At 33.0% G+C, this 22676-nt stretch overlaps 1 protein-coding gene across 1 annotated transcript; it reads right to left on the bottom strand.

Annotated features, from left to right (window-relative positions):
- Nucleotides 1-14721: 14721 nt before the first annotated feature.
- Nucleotides 14722-16383, bottom strand: LOC126883586 (matrix metalloproteinase-16-like). Its single transcript, XM_050649235.1, has one exon. It carries the CDS (start codon nucleotides 16381-16383, stop codon nucleotides 14722-14724), a length of 1662 nt encoding a protein of 553 aa, XP_050505192.1.
- Between the last annotated feature and the right edge of the window lie 6293 nt (nucleotides 16384-22676).

The raw sequence follows: 22676 nt of genomic DNA, 5'->3' as shown, positions 1-22676 counted from the left end.
AGTATGTGATCTGCTTGAAATCGATATTCCAACCATCATCAGCTAAAAAATTGTTTATACTTGAGTACTTGAGACTTGAGAGTCTTGTATAATGTGAATACCGAAATACGATTAGGAATCTCCATTATGTAATTTTTAAACAATAAATAATTCTTACGAAATAAATGGTAGGTATTATACAAACGTATTAAAAAATATTACCTACTGAAATTTTTTGATGGCAATAGAGAAGTAAATACTGAATTGGTTTATCGAATTTATTTTGTAAAATACCTATAAGTCATTTGGACATTTTTTAAAACTTGATAGATCCAAGGGACATTTTGATAGATCGATAGGATCATCACTTTTGGGAATATCCCAATTATTGACAACGCAACATACGCCGACGCCGTCTACAACGAGCGACGAATCAGAGATTGGGGTACTCTGGCCCATTTTTAGGGTAACTTGAAAGCGCCTGGGAAAATTTTTATAGGTTGAATTGGTTGGTGAATTTTTCGGGAGGAAAATTGAGCAAACTAAAGTGCAATATAAATGTAACATTATAACTTATTGAGTATTTGCTTTTGATTAAAAAAAACCGAAAACCTGTTTTTGGAACAACCGATTTTTTGACCGGTTATAACCGCCAGGTTAAACCGTAAGTTAAAAAAACCGGTATAACCAAAAACCGGTTTTTTGTTCAACAAGCGCCATCCCTAGACTTTAGGATTTAAAAAGCTGGTACTTTTACATTATTATTATATTATCGGTTTATAACGTTCTTCGTCTTCCGATACCCGTTCGCCATTCCTCTCTGTCCGTACATTGATCTACTTGCAGACCTCTTTCATCCATGGCTTTGTTTATTCCTGCCTGCCAACTTTTCCTCGGTCTACCTCATCTTCTTCTATCTTGCAGTTTCCATTTTTGCCCTTGTTTTGGGATTCTGTCTTCATGCATTCTTTATACGTGACCAAACCATCGTAGTTGTATTTCGTTGGTTTCGTCATTTATTGTATGTGTGACCTTCATTATTTCTCGTATCCGTTCATTGGTGACATGTTCTCTTCTTGATCTTCCTGCAGCCCTTCTCCAGAAATCCATTTCGGTGACCTCTAACATTCGTTTTGATTTTTCCTTCATATGCCATACTTCGCAGCTGTATGTTATAATGCTTTTCACTACGGCGTTATAGATCTTTTTCTTGTTTTGGTTGTTTACCTGCTTGTCCCAGAGTACTGAGTTTAGGAGCCTAATTGCTTTCCTGCCCTGAGTGTTTCGTTCTTTAACGGCTCCGTCTAGTGTTCCATCATTCGTGATTTTCATATTCATACCCAGGTATTTATATTCGTTACATTTACTGATTGTTTCTCCTCGTTCTATAGTCGAGGAAATGAAGCATTTTGACTCGCAATTTTTTCGTCCAGAATGGATTTACTTGAAATTTTCACAGAAGGTAGGGCGTAGGGAATAGGCCAAGGATCATTTTCTATATCATGCCGCTGTACGCTAAAAGCTTGGGGTGGTTGCCACCCCATCTCGGGGACGGTAAATTTTTATTGCATTTTAACCATGTAAATCGATGTAAAAAGTAATTCTAAGAAAGAAATGTTTTTTACATTTTCTTCGTAAAACTAATATTTTTCGAGTTATTCGCGCTTGAAAGTAACAGTTTTTCGACGAAAAAATCGACTTTTTTAGAGGGTTTTTTGAGAATACCTCGAAAAATATGCATTTTATCAAAAAATACTGTAGATATGAAAAATTTATCTTTTACACACAAATTACCCCTGTAGTTATCACATTGTTTTCGATGTGTACTTTTACATAAATGTTAAAAAAAACTTTTACCTTGATTAATTACGGTCAAAGTTAGGCACTTTTTTTATTTAATTCACAGCTAGTTTCTTTATAACAATTAAAAAACCTAACTAGCGCTATTTTAAAGTTCAAGGTATGTATATAGTTTATGTGTAAAAGTTTGAGTAAACTTGAACAGAGTTGTTAATATATCTTTAAAAATGACGTCCTAACGAAATCGACTCGTGGTCTGTGGAGCGGAATTATTAAAATCCGTGCACTCAAAAAATGAAATTAACTTTTCAAAGATATGTTGCGCTTAATATCTCCGTAGTTTGTTGATGGACTTTGATCATTATTTTTTTAATTTATATATACCTGTAGTTTTGTAGAGTATGTTATGTACACATATACCCACCTAACAATACAAAATGTTATGTATACATATACAAGTATATGTATATCTACATATATAATTTCATAAAAATCGTTCAAGCGGTATCGGAGGATTATGGCAACTAACATTACGACAGGAGAATTTTATATATGTAAATAAATAGATAACTATTAAAAAATAGGGTTGGTGGTAGAAAGGTGAAAATTAAGGGTTGTATATATTTTTAATGGTACATAATATAAAATGAAGGTAGACAATTTTCTCCAAAACAATAAAAAAGTGGCAGGGGGCAACCCCCCTTATAACGTATGGGTGTAAATAATAGATTACCACCTATTTTCAGTCCTACAGAATATACATGTAAAATTTCATAAAAATCGGTCAAGCCGTTTCGGAGGAATATGATAACTAACACTGTTACAGGAGAATTTTATGTACATAGAAGTAACTGTGAATTAAATAAGTAATAAAAGTGGCTAACTTTGCTCGTAATTAACCTAGGCGAAAAGTTTTTTTTGAAAATTCGTGTAAAAATATCAGCTTTTCAAATCCCAACGCAGATTTAGTCAATATGTTAATATGGTTATTAAAATTGTTTAGAAGCCAAAAATGATTCTACTTTCGTAAAATGTTTTCAGAATGCTAAAAATGGCTTCTTATTGATTTTTTAAATAAGTTAAAAATATAAGTATTCTTCTTTCCTGTGATTTCCACAGAATTGCTGTATTATTATAATTTTCTGAACAATAACATTGAAGCTCTTTGTGATAAACAAATCGAATAAAATTTAAACTAATTGACAAATCGTCTTCAAATTTATTGTGCATTATGGACTGTTTGACTCAACATTTCATGGAATATCAAAGCCTTAATTTCATTTTTATAACAATGTTTTTATAAGTTATAACAATTTTTTTATTTTCGAAATTTAGTTTTATTTTGCAATTTCCGAAGTAACAAATAATCGGATCAAAATTTAAAAAATTTTAAACCTTTGCTTATCTACTAAAAGGTGAATAATCTAAATAAGATATTTAATTACCTTATTTTTACCTGTAGCGATTTAAACTAAAAACTGTCATATTTGACCCTTATTTGTTAATTACTAAAATTCTCGTCCGAACTGTGACGGGCATTGTTGTATTTATAATGTAATAGGTATAACTCGAAAAAACCCATTTGCAACCTGGCTGGTCAAGTGTCCCGACAAAAACCTTATTTTTCTGGACTATTGCAACTAAGAGAAGAAAGAAAGAAACTTAAAAAAAAAATGTTACAAAAAGAAGCAACCGAAGAAGGAAAAAGCAGTAGAAAGGAAATACAAAGAAAAAATATAGCGGTTAAAAAGCAAGCCAGGAAAGATAAAAGATACTATGTATATGATATGATAAAAATGTCAGAAAAAGCTGCGCAAGAAAACGACCTGAAGATACAGTACAATATCATCCGAAATTTGACAGGGAAAACACTAAACAGTAATAAACAAATCAAAGATAAACAAGGAAATATAATTAAATCAGAACATAAAATAATACAAAGATGAAAACAACACTGCGAGGAAATATACTCCAACACCAGATATAGACGAAGATAACGTAATACAGGAAATAAACATTAGAACAATTGAAATTACGAAAGAAGAAATACAAAACACACTGAATCAACTAAAAAAATGGCAAAGCCGCTGAAAGCGACAACCTACCGATAAATTTAATAAAGGCGGACGCAAACAAATTAGTAGAAATGTTACACAAACTCAAGATATGGGCCGACCAGGAGCTCCCACAGAAATGGAACGAGGGTGTAACCATTAAGACACCAAAAAAGGGCGATTTAAATAAATGCGAGAATTGGCGAGCAATAACACTGCTAAGTGCCACATTCAAAATAATGTCAAATATCATATTGAATAGACTGAAGCCAGAAATAGACAAGAAACTAAGACTAAGAAGCAACCAAGAAGGCTTTCGCGCAAAACGCTCCACTATCGACCACATTTGTACTCTATCAGCACCTCTGTATCTTGTACCTGTACCGCTGTATCTCCTGTACTCTATAATTATCTTGGAACAAGCTAGTGAATGGCAAAAAAATATAAACATAATGTTTACTTTGACTTTGACTTTGAAAAGGCATTCGATAGTATAAACAGAGAACAAATGTGGAAGATTCTAAAACTATATGGACTACCGATAAAATACATCAACTTAATCAGACTATTTGACAAGAAATATACAGCCAGACTAGAACATGCGGGAAAAATGGTAGTAGATGTAGTTATACAAAGCGGAGTTAAGCAAGGATGTGTGCTATCCCCGACATTATTTCTAATAATAACGGACTGGATCATGCAGAAAGTAAGCAATAATAAAACAGGTATTAGATTGAAATTGCATGACTAGTTGGAGGATTTGTAGTTCCCAGATGACATTTTTCCCCTAACCGAACATAGCAGCCATAAGCAAAAGAAGCTTGCAAAATACTCCAGGGTAATGGGCCTGAAGATAAAGACAAAAAAAACAAAACTTAAAAACAGCAACCAAGAAACTAAAATTAAAATACAAGGAAGACAAATACAGGAGGTAGATAACTTTACATATTATCTGGGATCAACCATGGAAAAAAGGCGCTAGTAGATCAGATGTAGAAAAAAGGATAGTAAAGGCACAATATGCACTCATTATATATTCATAATGCATTAAGGAAAATCTTGAACACACGCGATATATCAGAATTAACCAAAATCAAAATATTTACAGGAAGAGACAGGAAGAAACAACTAGCAAAAAATTAAAAACCTTTATAAATAAATCGTTGAGGAAAATCCTAAAAATATACTGGCCAGATAAAATAAAAAACATAGATCTACGGAGAAGAACAAAACAAGAGAAAATAACAGTCACGATTAAAAATAGGAAATGGAAATGAATTACACGGACTCTGAGGAAGGATCGAAATAATATAACCAAACAAGCACTCGAATACCAACCAGACGAAAGAAGAAGAAGAGGAAGACCTGATAATAGCTGGAGAAGAACTGTAATAAGAGATCATGAAAGAATTGGCCTGAGATGGAGAGAAGTCAAACAGAGAGCGAGAAACAGAGAGCAATGGAAAATATTTGTATAGCAAATTTCGAAAGAATAAAACAGATAAGGATGCGCTGGGAATGGATTACAGGAAGAGAGAGAGAGAGAGAGAGAGAGAGAGAGAGAGAAACAGTACCGATTATTATCAAAATAAAATTTAATAATATACCTAACCTAACTTATCGAAAGGCTCATCAAACAATTATTAACTTTAAAAAATAAAAATTTGTCAAGGGTATATAGTGGTATTGTTAAGTATATTACAATATAACTTATTCCATCGAAATCTTCCGAAATCTATAATCTTCTTCCATCGAAATAAAATAGAAAATCTAAAAGTTTAGAAAATACATCATTCATAACTACACCCAAGAAATAAGTTTTTCTAACCTGATTTAAGAGTATAAAAAAACGAAAACAAACAATTTACAGCAAATCCTTATCGTATATCCGAGCAAAACCACCTAATTGGCAAAAGTTATAAATAGAATTTGTCTGGGTTCTACAACTAAATGTGCACTTAAACACGACCAAGGTTAAATATTTTACTTGATATTATAAGTACGTTGTTGCCAGTATAACGGATGCCAAAGCGAGCGCTAACTGTATGAAATTATTCTTGTTAATATACACGCTGTATATTGATCGGAAGTCACGAAGAGTCAAAACTATACAGAAGCCACGAGGGACGCAAATACAATATATATATATATATATATATATATATATATATATATATATATATATATATATATATATATATATATATATATATATATATATATATATATATATATATATACATCCTACTATCAATTTGGCATCGATATGCATATCGATATCGATTATGCATTTACCATCGATTTGGCATCGTCTTGCAAAGTGGCATCTGTATATCGATGCTACTTTACACTACCTTAATAACTTTATTCCTGTACTTGCTACCAGAAGTCTAATCAGCTCGGTAGTTAGAGATTTGATTCCTTGATGTTACTTTAATATATCAGCTTTCCTTGTTTACCTCTTACTAAGTTATATAAGTTTATTCCATAAAATGTTTGAGTCCAAAATGATCGTACAGTGAAAATATTATATACATTTAGTTCAGTGTTTTACCGTTTTGTCGCTGCCGTTATATACATGAAAACGTATATCCCACTTTCATTATCAATCATTTTGGCATCAGAAATTTGGCATCACTGTTGAATACAATATTATTCACAACGAAAAATAGACAATTTGAGAATGTATATATTATTTTCATAAAGAAATCAGTCTGGCATCATGTTTTATTGTTTTCACCCAATTTTGAAAAAATGTGAAAACTTTGTATTATCCACGTCCGTCTGTCCGTCTGTCTGTAACCACAACTCCTCCGTCAATATACCAGCTAGAATGACAAATGAGGTATCAAATGAAAGCTGATAATCCAAGGATGGTACTAAAGGTGAGATATTTGACCTTGGCGGTCTGTCCGTCGGTCTTTACGACCGCGAATATAACTCCTCCATCAATATACCAGGTAGAATGACAAATGAGGTGTCAAATGAATGCATATAATCCAAGGATGGTACTAACGGTGAGATATTTGACCTAGGCTGTCTTTCCGTCGGTCCCTCCGACCGCAAATATAACTCCTCCGTCATTATACCAGGTAGAATGACAAATGAGGTGTCAAAAGAAAGCTTATAATACAAGGATGGTACTAAAGGTGAGATATTTGACTTAGGCGGTCTGTGACTCGGTCCCTCCGACCGCGACTATAACTTATCCGTCATTATACCAGGTAGAATGACAAATGAGGTGTCAAATGAAAGCTGATAATCCTAGGATGGTACTAAAGGTGAGATATTTGACCTAGGCTGTCTTTCCGTCGGTCCCTCCGACCGCGAATATAACTCCTCCGTCATTATACCAGGTAGAATGACAAATGAGGTGTCAAAAGAAAGCTTATAATACAAGGATGGTACTAAAGGTGAGATATTTAACTTAGGCGAACTGTGCGCCGGTCCCTCCGACCGCCAATATAACTCCTCCATCATTATACCAGGTAGAATGACAAATGAGGTGTCAAATGAAAGCTTATATTCCAAGGATGGTAATAAAGGTGAGATATTTGACCTAGGCTGTCTTTCCGACGGTCCGTACGACCGGGAATATAACTCCTCCGTCATTATACCATGTAGAATGAGAAATGAGGTGTCAAATGAAGGCTGATATTCCAAGGATGGTACTAAAGGTGAGATATTTGACCTACATGGTCTGTCCGTCGGTCCGTCCGACCGCGAGTATAACTCCTCAATCATTATACCAGGTAGAATGATAAATGAGGTGTCAAATGAAAGCTTATAATCCAAGGATGGTACTAAAGGTGAGATATTTGGCCTAGGCAATCTTTCTGTCGGTCCGTACGACCGCGAATATAACTTCTCCGTCATTATACCAGGTAGAATGACAAATGAGGTGTCAAATGAAAGCTTATATTCCAAGGATGGTACTAAAGGTGAGATATTTGACCCAGGCTGTCTTTCCGTCGGTCCGTACGACCGCGCATATAACCCCTCCGTCGTTATACCAGGTAGAATGACAAATGAGGTGTCAAATGAAAGCTGATAATCCAATGATAGTACTACAGGTGAGCGATTTGACCTAGGCTGTCTTTCCGCCGGTCCGTACGACCGCGACTATAACTTCTGCGTCTTTATACCAAGTAGAATGACAAATGAGGTGTCAAATGAAAGCTGATAATCCAATGATGGTACTACAGGTGAGCGATTTGACCTAAGCTGTCTTTCCGCCGGTCCGTACGACCGCGACTATAACTTCTGCGTCTTTATAAGTAGTGTAATTATGTACTAGCAAAATGAGCAGAAATGAGCAAGGGCCATCTGGCAGTGAACACCTGCATCCGGTCTAAAAATAGGGTGGGGGAATATATGATATTGTATGAGCAAAATGAGAAACATCTGGCATCCGGTCTAAAAAAATAGGGTGGGGGAATATATGATATTATTGTGTGCAAAATGAGGAACATCTGGCATCCGGTCTAAAAAATAGGGTGTGGGAATATATGATATTGTGTACAAAAATGAGGAGCCCAATGAGGGTATATCTAGTCTAATATTTATCCTTTTAGGGAGAGAAAAAGATTCTAAACAATATCCGCGTTAAAAATAGTCTAATTAACCACTGGTCACCCACCCAGCAGGATATCGATTACTAAACAATAATTTTAAAGGTCATTTCTGGCTGGAGTGGGCATTTTTCAAATAAACAAAAAGAAATTATTTTAATTTTTATCATAAAAAATAAATTACATAACTCCATTACCGATGGACATCATGGACAGTGGTCATTTCTGGTTGGGTTGGACATAGTCCCAAATAAACAAACATAAATTATTTTAATTTTTATCATTAAAAATAAATTACATAACTCCATTATCGATGGGCATCATGGACAGTGGTCATTTCTGGTTGTACTGGACAGTCCCAAATAAACAAAAAGAAATTATTTTAATTTGTATCATTAAATATAAATTACATTTACCGATAAACATTGATCACGAAACAATAATTTTAAATGAACTTCTAGCTGGCTGGATTGTCGCAATGCATGTTAATTGCATAAATTAAAAAGTCATTCCCGCCAAATATGAAAACTAATTAGACGGGAATGTAAAATACCATTCGTTCCCAGTGTATAATTACAAAACAAAACAACAAAAAGTTGGTTTTTTAGACAAACATATTCCCCCGGCAAATTAACTGCAATAGTGTCTGACTTTCAATTCCCATCGCATCTTTAATCACATCTGGCTTGCTATTACGCACCATAAAAAATTTTCCATATATGCGGGATGTTTGCCTCTACTTATTATTAAACGTTATAGCAAGCACAGGGGCGTCCTAAGATCTATTTATCTCTCTTTAAGCTATCAATTATGTATACATATTTTTTAAGACAAAAATTATTGAAAATAACCATATAATAATGCTCTTATTAATAATATATGTTATAGCAAGCACAGGGGCGTCCTAAGATCCATTTTCCTCCTCTTTAATCAATTTATGTATTAATATTTTTTAAGACAAAAATTATCGAAAATAACCATATAATAAGTTGTCATACATTGTTTCTGTCTTTTAAAATCAGACTCATTGAAAAATTATTCAATAGATGGCTACGTTTTTATTATAATCGGTTGCATGTGATTTTTTTCAATTATTTAGGTATGCTTCAAAAAATAAGTTTTATAACTTAGTCAAACTTTGGTTAATGCAAAAATCTTTATGTAAAAATTAATAAAGCGTCCTTTTATCTTTTCAAATAATTATCAGAAATACGCAAACACTGTTTAAATTTTTTCTTAATAACAAATGAGAGAAAACACATGATATTCATGTGGGAATTCATTTCATGGTTTTTCTCACGCAAATTTGAAGTTGTCGTAAAGCATAAAAGACATCTGGACCTAATTAAAAATTTAACTGAACCCCTACACATACGTGGGTGGTATTTTTTGTGAAAAATATAACTATGCAGAAACATAACACAAACAGACTGTGAGAGACACATGGATGGTGTTTTTTTTGCAAAAATCATATAGATGGTGATTCAGTTCCCACAGTTCCTTAAGAAGGAAGCTCTATTTCCATGGAGGGGGGGTAAAAACTTACAAGCCAAGCACCGATATGGGCGTGGTCTAGCTATCCCATTGGTGTGCCTCGTGGGTAACAAAATGTTCTAAGAAGCGGGGGATTTTAAAATTTTTAGATTGGTCTACTTTCTTTCCCACTTCAAAAAGCTATAAAACCATATGTAGCAAGTAGATTAGTTTTATTAAAATCAGTAAGTTCTGTCGAATATTCCAAAATGAAAGTGAAGTTTGCAGTACCTGAATGTTCGAAATCAAGTGCCAAAATTATTTCGCACTTCAGTCCCCCAATGGGAAAAAATTTAGTGAAGTTAAACTCCGGCGCGGACGGGGAAACATTTAATGAAGTGATCTTCCAGCGTGGAACTAACCGAAGGAGATTTTACTTGCCACAGACCAATGGAGGCCATTTGAGCAACAAGTTATGGCGTCATCCACCCCAATGATCGACCCAAAATACGATACATCTGACGACGAAGAAGAAGAAGAAATAGGTAATCTTATTCAGAGTGATGATTTTAATGAAAGCATGGAAGTGTACCTCATGGTGAAAAAGAAGAAGACGATCTAAATATTACCACAAATTATGATAATATTGACAAAACTGTCAAAACTACAGATGATGAATATGACAGTAAACATTTGTAAGTGAAAATACTCGTTATTTGGAAGAAAACCAGATGGGCTGTGCTACTTAAGAAGATTAGTGGTTATGAGAAAAAACGCGATAGGGCGCAAAGGAGTTTGGACAAAGTTTGGACATTGGCATCTGCAACCAAATTCTGACATCTATAATGACCTGTAAACCTGTGGATAATTAGTGTGGATTGCAGTGATAAAAAACGTTATATTTTTATGTTGTATTCTAAATTGTTTGCTTAACTATGTAAATTAATTGTTTTTTTAACTATGTAAATTAATAGCATTTTTTGCTTATTGGTTTATTTAGTTAAACAAACATATTCCAAAATGAAAATTTTACTTTCATTTTGGAATATTAGACAGAACTTACTGATTTTAATAAAATAAATATTTTATATAATATTTTAGTTTTTTTTACCCACACCTTAATAGCAAATCGTCGGTGATGTGGCAATACCTTCTACCTGCTATTACATGATTTTTTGCAGAAGTGATAAAAAACCTTTTTCCTGTTTTCATATGATATTTTTTGACTTATTTTCTAGTAAATTCATAATGAATTTACTAGAAAATAAGTAAAAAAATATCATATAAAAACAGGAAGTGAACCTAAAAAAAGACGCTTGGTCGCTTCTAAAAAATCATGTAATAGCAGGTAGAAGGTATTGTCACATCACCGACGAAGTGAGTTATACTATAATGCACACAATAATAACATGCAAAATTACAAAATAGAGCCAACAATACAACTACCTAGTTTGCCAATAATTACCTCGTAATATATAAACATTCACCTATGTAATATTCCGATATTTGTCATCACAAAACACAAATCAAATTCCCTTTATAAACTTCACTAAACACATTATTTGTCCTTCTCGAATATGACCCGCATTTCAACCGGAGAAGACTAAATTTAAAAATAGGCGCCGTGCTCTCTTCATTATGCGAGAGGTCAGAATGTAGAAATGCATCCTAAAATAATTATGTCATAAACGTACTCGAAAAATTTTTAAGCTAAAATATTTATTGATTTAAAAATTAATTTTTCACTTCATTTATGAAAATTAAGAAAAGATATTTTAGAATCATATTTTAGAAGTATAGGTCTAATCAAAACTTGAAAAACAAATTTTTATTAATAATTTTTAACAGGGACCCATCAACAAAAATTTTGTCAAAACAATATAATGTTGCATATCAATAGGAAAAAAAATAAATTCAAAAATATATAACTTATTTAAAATTTAATACAGGGGGCGTTTCATTTGTACTTAAATAAAATCATTTCACCACTCATTTATGAAAATTAAGAAAAGATATTTTAGAATCATATTTTAGAAGTATAGGTCTAATCAAAACTTGGAAAACAAATTTTTATTAATAATTTTTAACAGGGACCCATCAACAAAAATTTTGTCAAAACAATATCATGTTGCATATCAATAGGAAAAAATATCAAATTCGAAAATATATATAACTTATTTAAAATTTAATACAGGGGGCGTTTCATTTGTACTTAAATAAAATCATTTCACCAATCATTTATGAAAATTAAGAAGAGATATTTTAGAATCATATTTTAGAAGAATAGGTCTAATCAAAACTTGGAAAAAAAAATTTTATTAATAATTTTTTACGGGGTCCATCAACAAAAATTTTGTCAAAACAATATAATGTTGCATATCAATAAGGAAAAAATAACAAATTCGAAAATATATAACTTATTTAAAATTTAATACAGGGGGTTTTTCATTTGCACATAAATAAAAATTAAAGGGAAAATGGAAAAGGGAATTGAATAAAAACCTTTTTATTGTTGTAGATTTATATTATTACAAATAATACAGTATTTACATAAGCAGTATATATACAAGTTCATATTGCAACAAAAACAACTACGTGTACTAAGATCATCTGCTTTCCCACTTGAATGTTCCGTAATATGAACAGCTGGAACGTATGATGGCACTCCGCTAACAGTCTCAAAAAAAACAAGAAGGGCACAAACTGTCATTGTCTTTTACGTAATAATATTTGGTCATACATACTGTTTGTCCGCTTTCATATGACAGAAAGCGGACATTGTTGACATCATCCACTTTCATTATTTTGTTCTCTGCCTCTGGGGAATCCATATCCAACACCTCACAATCTTCCAGGTCTGACAAATTTTCGGTGGATATCGAAAAAACAAAACTTTCGTTAGAAGAGGCACTATCACTATATTCAGCTTCATTTGGTGGTATGACATCCAATGGATTAATAACTGCTTCCTCCATTGCCTGATTTTCATGATCACTATCTTCATGTGGTGGTATGACATCCAATGGATTAATAACTGCTTCATCCATTGGATTTATAACTGCTTCATCCATTGCTTGGTTTTCATTTTCTAGCACCATTTTGATATTACCACAAAAATTATAAATGCATCAGTTTATATATTTTCAAGTAGAATAAAGAGGGGGAGTTAGTGCCATATGCTTTTCACATCTAAAACTAGTTCAAGGGTCAATTAACTGGACATCTGGTGTGTCTAGACAACATCCGGTCTAAAAATAACTCAAGGTTAACGGCCAATATCTAAAAATAGCTCAAGGTCAATGAACTGGCCATCTGCTTGTCTAGACAATATCCTGTCTAAAAATAACTCGGGGTTAAGGACCAATATCTACAAATAGCTCAGCGATCTGGGCATCTGTTAGTCTAGACCATATCCGGTCTAAAATGAGGTAGAGGGGGGGGGGGACCCATCTGCAACTGGTATCAATGAGAGTGGGGAGGATGTAAGAGTACAGAAACATCGATAATGTTAACAGTATGTGCTCAAGAAGTCTTCGTGAACGTGTTGAACAATTTAGTAAAGGTATTAACAGAATAAAGCGTGATATTTTAGTTTATGAAAAAACAAGAAATATTAAACAGTTAGAAAAGAAAACCAGTTAATAAAAAAATATAAAGACAAAGAATATATGTTTAAAAACTTTTCACGACTTAGTATAAGTGATGCGTTTGCGTAGTGGAATACTCCAGAAGAAGAAAATAGACTATTTTTTGTTTCCGCAATCGAGGAGCAAAAGTGGATAGACTTGGTGTTTAAAAACATTAATCGTTTTAACAATAATGGAATGTTGCCAGAAAAGAATTGTGATGAATCAACACCCACAAAAACCTTTGTACCTATTCACAGAAGCAGAACTACAAAACTTTACCATACCATACATTAGAAAATTTGTGGATCCATACGAACTACTTCAGTCTTGGCATCTCCTACCCCAGAAATTTGTGCAAGATTTTGAAATTCGAACTCGACTTCCGTGTTTTGTTCATTTCAATCGTCCCGAATGGAGAACAGAGGAAGAAGGATTAGCTTCTGCCCAATCCAGTTGCCGTTTATGCAGATTTGCACTGGAAAATTTATGTAACAATTATAGCGGTTAAATAAAGTACTATTTTTTATTAAGGTTTTTTATTAATAAAACAAAATGTAAAAAAATTCTTTATTACATCATAAAAGTATCATACAAATAAAATACATTAGATAACGCACATACACTATTATTTAAATGGTAAGGACATTTGGGTTCCATAAATTGAGTAGGGAGCCGCGGAAGATAAAAAAACAAAGAAAAACTGTGGGTTGGTTTAGGGTCATATAATAATAATAACTTTTCTGGAAATTAGCAAACATCTCACATAGTTTGGTAAACCTATTAGTTTTAAAGTCTAGTTGAAGGTCATTATAGGGATATCTTTCAGAATTTAAAAACACTTTGATATTTTTTAAATTGCAATGATCAAATTTACTCACATCTTTTGTTAATTTCAATTTTTTGGTTCCCACTGACCATGTATGACGTGTATAGTTAGTTAGCGCTGGATATGGTAGAGTTATATAGTGCATAAGACTAGGGTAGTTAAAAGTGTAACTATGGTAGTTTCACCCCAAAAGTTCCAAATTCTCCGGCAAGATGGGAGGGACTATTTTAATGGAATCTACAATATAGGCTGTCATAGTTCGGTTATTATCCGCTAGGTGGCTATTTTTACGACATTTTCTAATTTTAATTAGAAATTAATATGAATACATAAAACTTGATTGTTGTAAGGATGTAGGTATATTCATAAACTAAACATATTTCTTACAATTAACTATATATAGATGTAAGTTTAGATAGCAGAGTCTTTAATTGATATAAAATATTTTCGTTTGGACAAGGCACTCCAAATAGATTCCAACTAAATTGTCCACCTGCGACAACTTTTCTTGTAAATTCATTAAATTTATAGTAATTACTTTGACGGAAAAAGTAAATATGGCCATCAGTCCATCGGAATGCGAGAGAAATATCTTCAGGTATACCAGGAAATAGGTCTTTTATTTTACCTCTACCACTCTCAGTCATAAAATCATTAGAAAATTCTATATATGACATATTATTATAAAAAGTATAGGATCGCCCTGCATTTGATTGAAAAATAGCATTGATGCGCGCTTTATTAGGTATATTAAGTGAAAAATTATCAATATATTGAATACTAGGGAATGATGCTGAGAAATATTTGTTGGGAGACACAATTGTAACCAAATCACCGCTTGTTGTTTGAAAAATGTGTTGTAAAGTGTACTGACGTAATTCTGTAGGTACATAATCGATAAGGAGTTCTGGTTGAGATGGAATAATCATTCCATTCAAGTCTAGTTTCCATATAAATTTGTTATGAGCAATATATAATCGATAATTTGAGAACTCTGGAGCAGTGGCTAGAAACATAAAATCTGGAATAATATCACACAAATTTTTGAAGATCAGCTGTTTACGAGTCGTAGGTCTTGTCGTTGTACTTGATGGCGTATGCAGCGTTGTATGGTGTGGGTGGATTGACTGCCTAGGAGGTGCTGGTCTTGTGGTTGTAGTTGATGTTAAATGTGGCGTTGTATGGTGCGGGTGGATTGACTGCCTACTAGAAGGTGGTAGTATTGTGGTTGTTGAGATATTTGTTGGTATATGCATGTTTGTGAACTTTGGGATTGGAGCGTATTTACTTTTAGCCCCATATAAATATTGCACAGCATTTATATCATCATCATGTAAAACACGAATCTTATCTGCATAGACGCTATACATGATAGCATTTGGAGTAGCACTATGAGCTATTCCGAGAGCATGTCCGATTTCATGAACTAATACCATAAGAAAACTAGTACGACCTTCGGGAATAGAATCAGTTCCAAAATGCCAGGACTGATCTATATCTAAATGGATTTCTATACATGTTCCGTCGGCATTAGGAAAGTAAGAATGCCCTAAAACAGCTCCACCTACTTTAGTTGGGCATTCATCACCACCCATACAATTTCTTCTAAAATAATGAGTTTTACTTACCATAGTTATGGTAATATCAGGAGGATCCACACCTGGAGTTGTAACCATTGTGAATGTTAAGTTTGAAACATTTTGCCACATCTGAAAAGCCATTTCCGCATCTTTCTGAGCATCAACCGTTCTTTGAGGAAAATACCATTGCAGGTGATGTTTCTTCCATGCTGTTCTTGCTATAAAATCGTTATCACTGTGTTGACAACGCGGGCGACGCATAAATTTGATAGTTTCATTATTAAGCAATCCATCCACCGGTAAATTATACCTTTCTTGGAAGGTAATCAACGAAGTTGAGAGATCTGTTTTATTATCGATATTATGTTCATATCTATTTAGATAAACAATAGCATCTTTTTCAGAAAAATCGGCACAAAGCACATATGTGAGACTTAGGAGAAAAACTAATACATCTACCCCATTCAACATCTTGATGAAGACTAATTTTAAAATATTAAATAACAAGAATATAATCGCTTACGAATTTTTTAAGATTTCTACTTTTATTCATATTGGTGATGGGAATATTGGGACCGTGCAAGTTCGTAAAAGCGACACCAGGTTTCTACGCTCTGCAACTTTATTCTCACTTTTAATTATCCAGCAAACAGGACCACATGAGTTATTTAAGATAGTTGCAGTATGTCTTCTTTACCTTCTATCATTGCCTTACTGCAAAAATGGCATTACAAATTTTATTTACTTTATTATATCGAAATGCTGCACCCAACAAATATTGACATAAGTTCTTAAATCTCATGTAATAGTTTTTTATCGCTATAAATAGTCATACCACTTAACCTTCGTCTTAACAAATTATTATATCAAAAGAGATTACGGTATCGTTGATAATCGTCACAGTCACACAAACTGTAGACGGAGTTATATCTTAATACAAATGACCAATAAATCTTAAATGGTCTTTGTTAAACAATAAAAAAGTGAGATAAAAGCCGACTATGACACTTTTTGGATTACTTGAAAGACACAAAATCGAAAAGGGTCGGAAGAAAAGCTATTCAAGAGTGTAATGAGAGTGTGTTGGTGAAGTGTAGTATATAAAGAAGATTCGAAAAATGGAGGTAGCTGAAATGAAAATGTTACAGTTGATGCTAAGTTAAACAGGAACGGCTTGATTAAGGCTTTAAAAAAATATTTAAGAACAAATACTGAAGTTGCGTCACATTAGACGCAAAAATGAAAACTAAGTGTAACGAATGATAGTTCTGTTAGAATGAATGAATCGAGACCTATATTAACTTAGAGATACTTACTTAGAAGAAAGCTTCTTCATCAAGGAGAAGATGAAAGAAATTTCTGGAAGAGAACTTTAGAGGAAGGGTGGAAAAGACTCGATGGACAGAAATGATAGGTGATTGATGAAAATATTATTGACTTAGATAATTAATAAAAAAATTTAAATAAAATTATTTTTCATTCCTTGTCACTACCCCGCCCCTATCACGTGGTTATCTCGTCACTATCTCGTGCTTATCTCGTGCTTATCACGTGCTTATCTCGTGCTTATCTCGTGCTTATCACGTGCTTATCTCGTGCTTATCACGTGCTTATCTCGTGCTTATCACGTGCTTATCTCGTGCTTATCACGTGCTTATCTCGTGCTTATCACGTGCTTATCTCGTGCTTATCACGTGCTTATCCCGTGGTTATCACGTGTTTATCTCGCCCCCCCTATCCCGTCACTGTTTTTGTCTATAGAATTAACCGTATATATAAGGAAAACATAGATAAGTTTCAGTTTATAATATTGCACCAGTACAACAGCTCAATAAAATTAAAAATGAATCAAAATGAGGTAAATAAGGAATCCACACCAAAATCTGGTTTGACACAAACTATAAAAGATCTACAGAATTCATATTTTCAAAAATATTGGCAAGATTCAATAGATATCGATAAAGCATACGGTCCTAACTATAACTGGAGAACTTCAATATGGAATATGGGAAATTATAAAATATCTTTTAAAGATGAAAAAATTTATCTTGAAACAAAAGAATTTAAGGCTACCCCCGGATTACTTAATTTAATATTTTTCAAACAACCAACCAACTTTACGCAAGAAGATTTATATATTTATAAGCAAATTCTAGAAATAACAGGTGTTCACCGTGATTTAAAAGGTAGATTAAACCACCGAGCCGACCCACAGAAATTTGGAAATATCATTAGATCTCTATTTATTAAAAAAAATAAACGATTATGTTCTCATATACAGAATACTGATAATGTGAGAGTTACGAAACATTTGTTTTTACACGAAAACTTTAAGTATGAAACCGATTCAAACATTCTAGTAGGTAGATTAAAAAATTTAGTGAAAAATGATGAAGTTATGGAAGCTATTTCTATAATTAGTAATTTGAAAATATTAAACATAATTAGATAATATCATCACAAAACACAAAAATAAATAAAAAAACAATTTAAATATTAAAATTTTGTATGCTATCGATTTCTACTTGCAATTTGTTTGTTAAATACTTTATTATTCTTCTTTTTTTTGTATAGACATGACTCTGTGTGTTTTTTCAATGTGCCTCTAGTAAGTTGTCATTCCATCGTTTTCGTGGTCTTCCCACTGATCGTCTTCCTAGTGGGAACCGTCTCTCACTGCCCTGGCTACCCTATTTGTTGTCATTCGGTTTTTGTGGTCATTCCATTCTATTCTTCTGTTTCTTACCCAGTTATTAATGTTATCTACCTTGCATCTCCGTCGTATATCTGTACTTGTAGCAATGTCCCATAGAGTCTTACCATCGATTTTTCGAAAGGTTTTCATCTCCGCTCTTTTGAGCAATCTTTTTGTCCACTCTGTGTCAGGTCGTGTTTCTGTCGCGTATGTCATTATCGGTCTGATGAGTGTTTTGTAAATTCTACCTTTCATTTCTTTTCCAATATTTTTATTTCTCCATATTGTGTCGTTCAGGCTTTGTTTGCTCTATTCACTTGATCTTCCACTTCTGTTTCGATCTGTCCGTAGCTAGATAGTGTGATGCTTTGATATTTAAACTCCTTCACTTGTTTTATTACCTGACCCTCCAGCTCTAATTTATATATTAGTAAATTTGCTGTTATAACCATACATTTTGTCTTTTTTGAGGAAATTAACATGTTAAATTTTCTGGCGATTATGTTGAATTGGTGCAGCATACGTTGTAAATCGTCTTCACTTAGATTAGTATTGCATCGTCCCCCATAGCAGATTATTTTAAGTTGTTTTTCTCCCATTTGGTATCCTTTTTTTTTAGTTCTTACTTTTTTACCATTTCGTCCATGATCAGGTTGAACAATAAAGGACTCAAGGAATCCCCCTGTCTTATCCCATTGCTGGCTTCAGTTGGGTCAGTTAGTTCATAAGGAAACACCTCTGTCAGACTATATTAGAATACAAAGATTGGGGGGGGGGGGGGGACATGTGATAAGAATGGGAGAGGATAGGCTACCAAAAAGATCACTGAATGCTAGAATGCAGGGAAAGAGACCAGTTGGAAAGCCAAGAATGCGCTGGAAAGACACAGTAAACAGCGACGTACAAGCTCTTTTAGGAGTCCGTGTATGGGGAAAAGCAGCCACAGACAAGAGTGGAGGCGGAGTTCATGGCTCAATTTGGATATTAACTGATTCAGCTCTAATGGGGAGAAATATGCCCTTAACATGGATCCCTGATGTGTCCCTATTTTCACACGAAATCTAAATCTATCCTACATCTGTTCTAAAATAACTTAAATTTATTACTGAACTATTTAATCCTCCTTTCTGAAATCACCTAGTAATGATTTTAATATATGTTTTTTTTTTGTTTTATACTACGAATTTCTATTTTCAACCATGCTCAGTCTTTATAACTTAACAATTATTAAAATTTTGTTTAAATAAATTCAGTAAATTATAGAGAGTGTTTCACTTAGACTATAATCGAAATAATTAAATCTAACATATTGTACATTAATTTTAAAACTGTAAACCGTTGTTTTCTTTTCCTCATTCTTTCTTGTATGTCGAGGCGAAATACTACCTAATTCTGACGCTAGCTCATATATAATCAAATCAAATGTTTCTAAAAAAACACACAAAACATTGTTGTGTTTAAATATTTGTTTGAACTAAATTTTTTTCTCTAACCGCTGTTAACAATCTTTTCGGAAGAATTTATAAATATAGCATACTTTTAATAATAAACATACTGAAAAGATAATTATTTCATGTATTTTTATTAATATTAAAGAATTATTTTTACACCGCCTTTACGCGTTACGTTTTCATTCATATTTCGCATCTGGAAGTTTATGACCGTATATTTTTATACTTGAACTACTAATATGGTATTTTTAGATTACCAGAGACGTAGATAGGTCCTTCTAAATGGTTTTAATAAGTTATTGTTTTCATTTCAGGTTGTATATTCTAGTTATGATTGACTGATACTAAAAATTGAGTATTGCAATCTTTTTACTTATGCTTAAAATCTTATAAATTTATTTTTTTGTAATATTTAATTTTAATTTAACATATTTTTTGAAGACATATACTTTCTGAATTTTTACTAGAGTTGCATTCCGTTTTCACTTCAAGTAATTCGTAGATATACTGAAAGCAGTCGATTTCCGTCAACATTTCCTTTGACCTGCCAAATGAGGTCCCCGTCTTTCCATGTCCTCCTTCATGATCTTCGCGGTCTAAATCCTTTTTCTCTTTTGTGTTTTTTATTTCGAAATTTATTATTTCCACCTTCTATATTTTTTCTCCACATACCTTTCCCTCCACGGAGGTAGGCAATCACCATTACTATCTTTTGAAGCTTCTGCATGGAACTGGAAAACTTATCACCATTCAGTTTTCCGTCCGACTAAAGTAAAAGTTGTCGCAGGTGGACAATTTAGTTGGAATCTATTTGGAGTGCCTTGTCCAAACGAAAATATTTTATATCAATTAAAGACTCTGCTATCTAAACTTACATCTATATATAGTTAATTGTAAGAAATATGTTTAGTTTATGAATATACCTACATCCTTACAACAATCAAGTTTTATGTATTCATATTAATTTCTAATTAAAATTAGAAAATGTCGTAAAAATAGCCACCTAGCGGATAATAACCGAACTATGACAGCCTATATTGTAGATTCCATTAAAATAGTCCCTCCCATCTTGCCGGAGAATTTGGAACTTTTGGGGTGAAACTACCATAGTTACACTTTTAACTACCCTAGTCTTATGCACTATATAACTCTACCATATCCAGCGCTAACTAACTATACACGTCATACATGGTCAGTGGGAACCAAAAAATTGAAATTAACAAAAGATGTGAGTAAATTTGATCATTGCAATTTAAAAAATATCAAAGTGTTTTTAAATTCTGAAAGATATCCCTATAATGACCTTCAACTAGACTTTAAAACTAATAGGTTTACCAAACTATGTGAGATGTTTGCTAATTTCCAGAAAAGTTATTATTATTATATGACCCTAAACCAACCCACAGTTTTTCTTTGTTTTTTTATCTTCCGCGGCTCCCTACTCAATTTATGGAACCCAAATGTCCTTACCATTTAAATAATAGTGTATGTGCGTTATCTAATGTATTTTATTTGTATGATACTTTTATGATGTAATAAAGAATTTTTTTACATTTTGTTTTATTAATAAAAAACCTTAATAAAAAATAGTACTTTATTTAACCGCTATAATTGTTACATAAATTTTCCAGTGCAAATCTGCATAAACGGCAACTGGATTGGGCAGAAGCTAATCCTTCTTCCTCTGTTCTCCATTCGGGACGATTGAAATGAACAAAACACGGAAGTCGAGTTCGAATTTCAAAATCTTGCACAAATTTCTGGGGTAGGAGATGCCAAGACTGAAGTAGTTCGTATGGATCCACAAATTTTCTAATGTATGGTATGGTAAAGTTTTGTAGTTCTGCTTCTGTGAATAGGTACAAAGGTTTTTGTGGGTGTTGATTCATCACAATTCTTTTCTGGCAACATTCCATTATTGTTAAAACGATTAATGTTTTTAAACACCAAGTCTATCCACTTTTGCTCCTCGATTGCGGAAACAAAAAATAGTCTATTTTCTTCTTCTGGAGTATTCCACTACGCAAACGCATCACTTATACTAAGTCGTGAAAAGTTTTTAAACATATATTCTTTGTCTTTATATTTTTTTATTAACTGGTTTTCTTTTCTAACTGTTTAATATTTCTTGTTTTTTCATAAACTAAAATATCACGCTTTATTCTGTTAATACCTTTACTAAATTGTTCAACACGTTCACGAAGACTTCTTGAGCACATACTGTTAACATTATCGATGTTTCTGTACTCTTACATCCTCCCCACTCTCATTGATACCAGTTGCAGATGGGTCCCCCCCCCCTCTACCTCATTTTAGACCGGATATGGTCTAGACTAACAGATGCCCAGATCGCTGAGCTATTTGTAGATATTGGTCCTTAACCCCGAGTTATTTTTAGACAGGATATTGTCTAGACAAGCAGATGGCCAGTTCATTGACCTTGAGCTATTTTTAGATATTGGCCGTTAACCTTGAATTATTTTTAGACCGGATGTTGTCTAGACACACCAGATGTCCAGTTAATTGACCCTTGAACTAGTTTTAGATGTGAAAAGCATATGGCACTAACTCCCCCTCTTTATTCTACTTGAAAATATATAAACTGATGCATTTATAAT

This window comes from Diabrotica virgifera, chromosome 4 (assembly GCF_917563875.1).
Source record: "Diabrotica virgifera virgifera chromosome 4, PGI_DIABVI_V3a".
Classification (NCBI taxonomy): Eukaryota; Metazoa; Arthropoda; class Insecta; order Coleoptera; family Chrysomelidae; genus Diabrotica; species Diabrotica virgifera.
The sequence above is the reverse complement of the archived record's forward strand: the minus strand, read 5'-3'. Positions and strand labels throughout refer to the sequence as shown.

What these genes read in the sequence shown, in the direction of transcription:
- LOC126883586 (XM_050649235.1), bottom strand. Translation starts at nt 16,383, where the DNA reads ATGTTGAATGGGGTAGATGTATTAGTTTTTCTCCTAAGTCTCACATAT.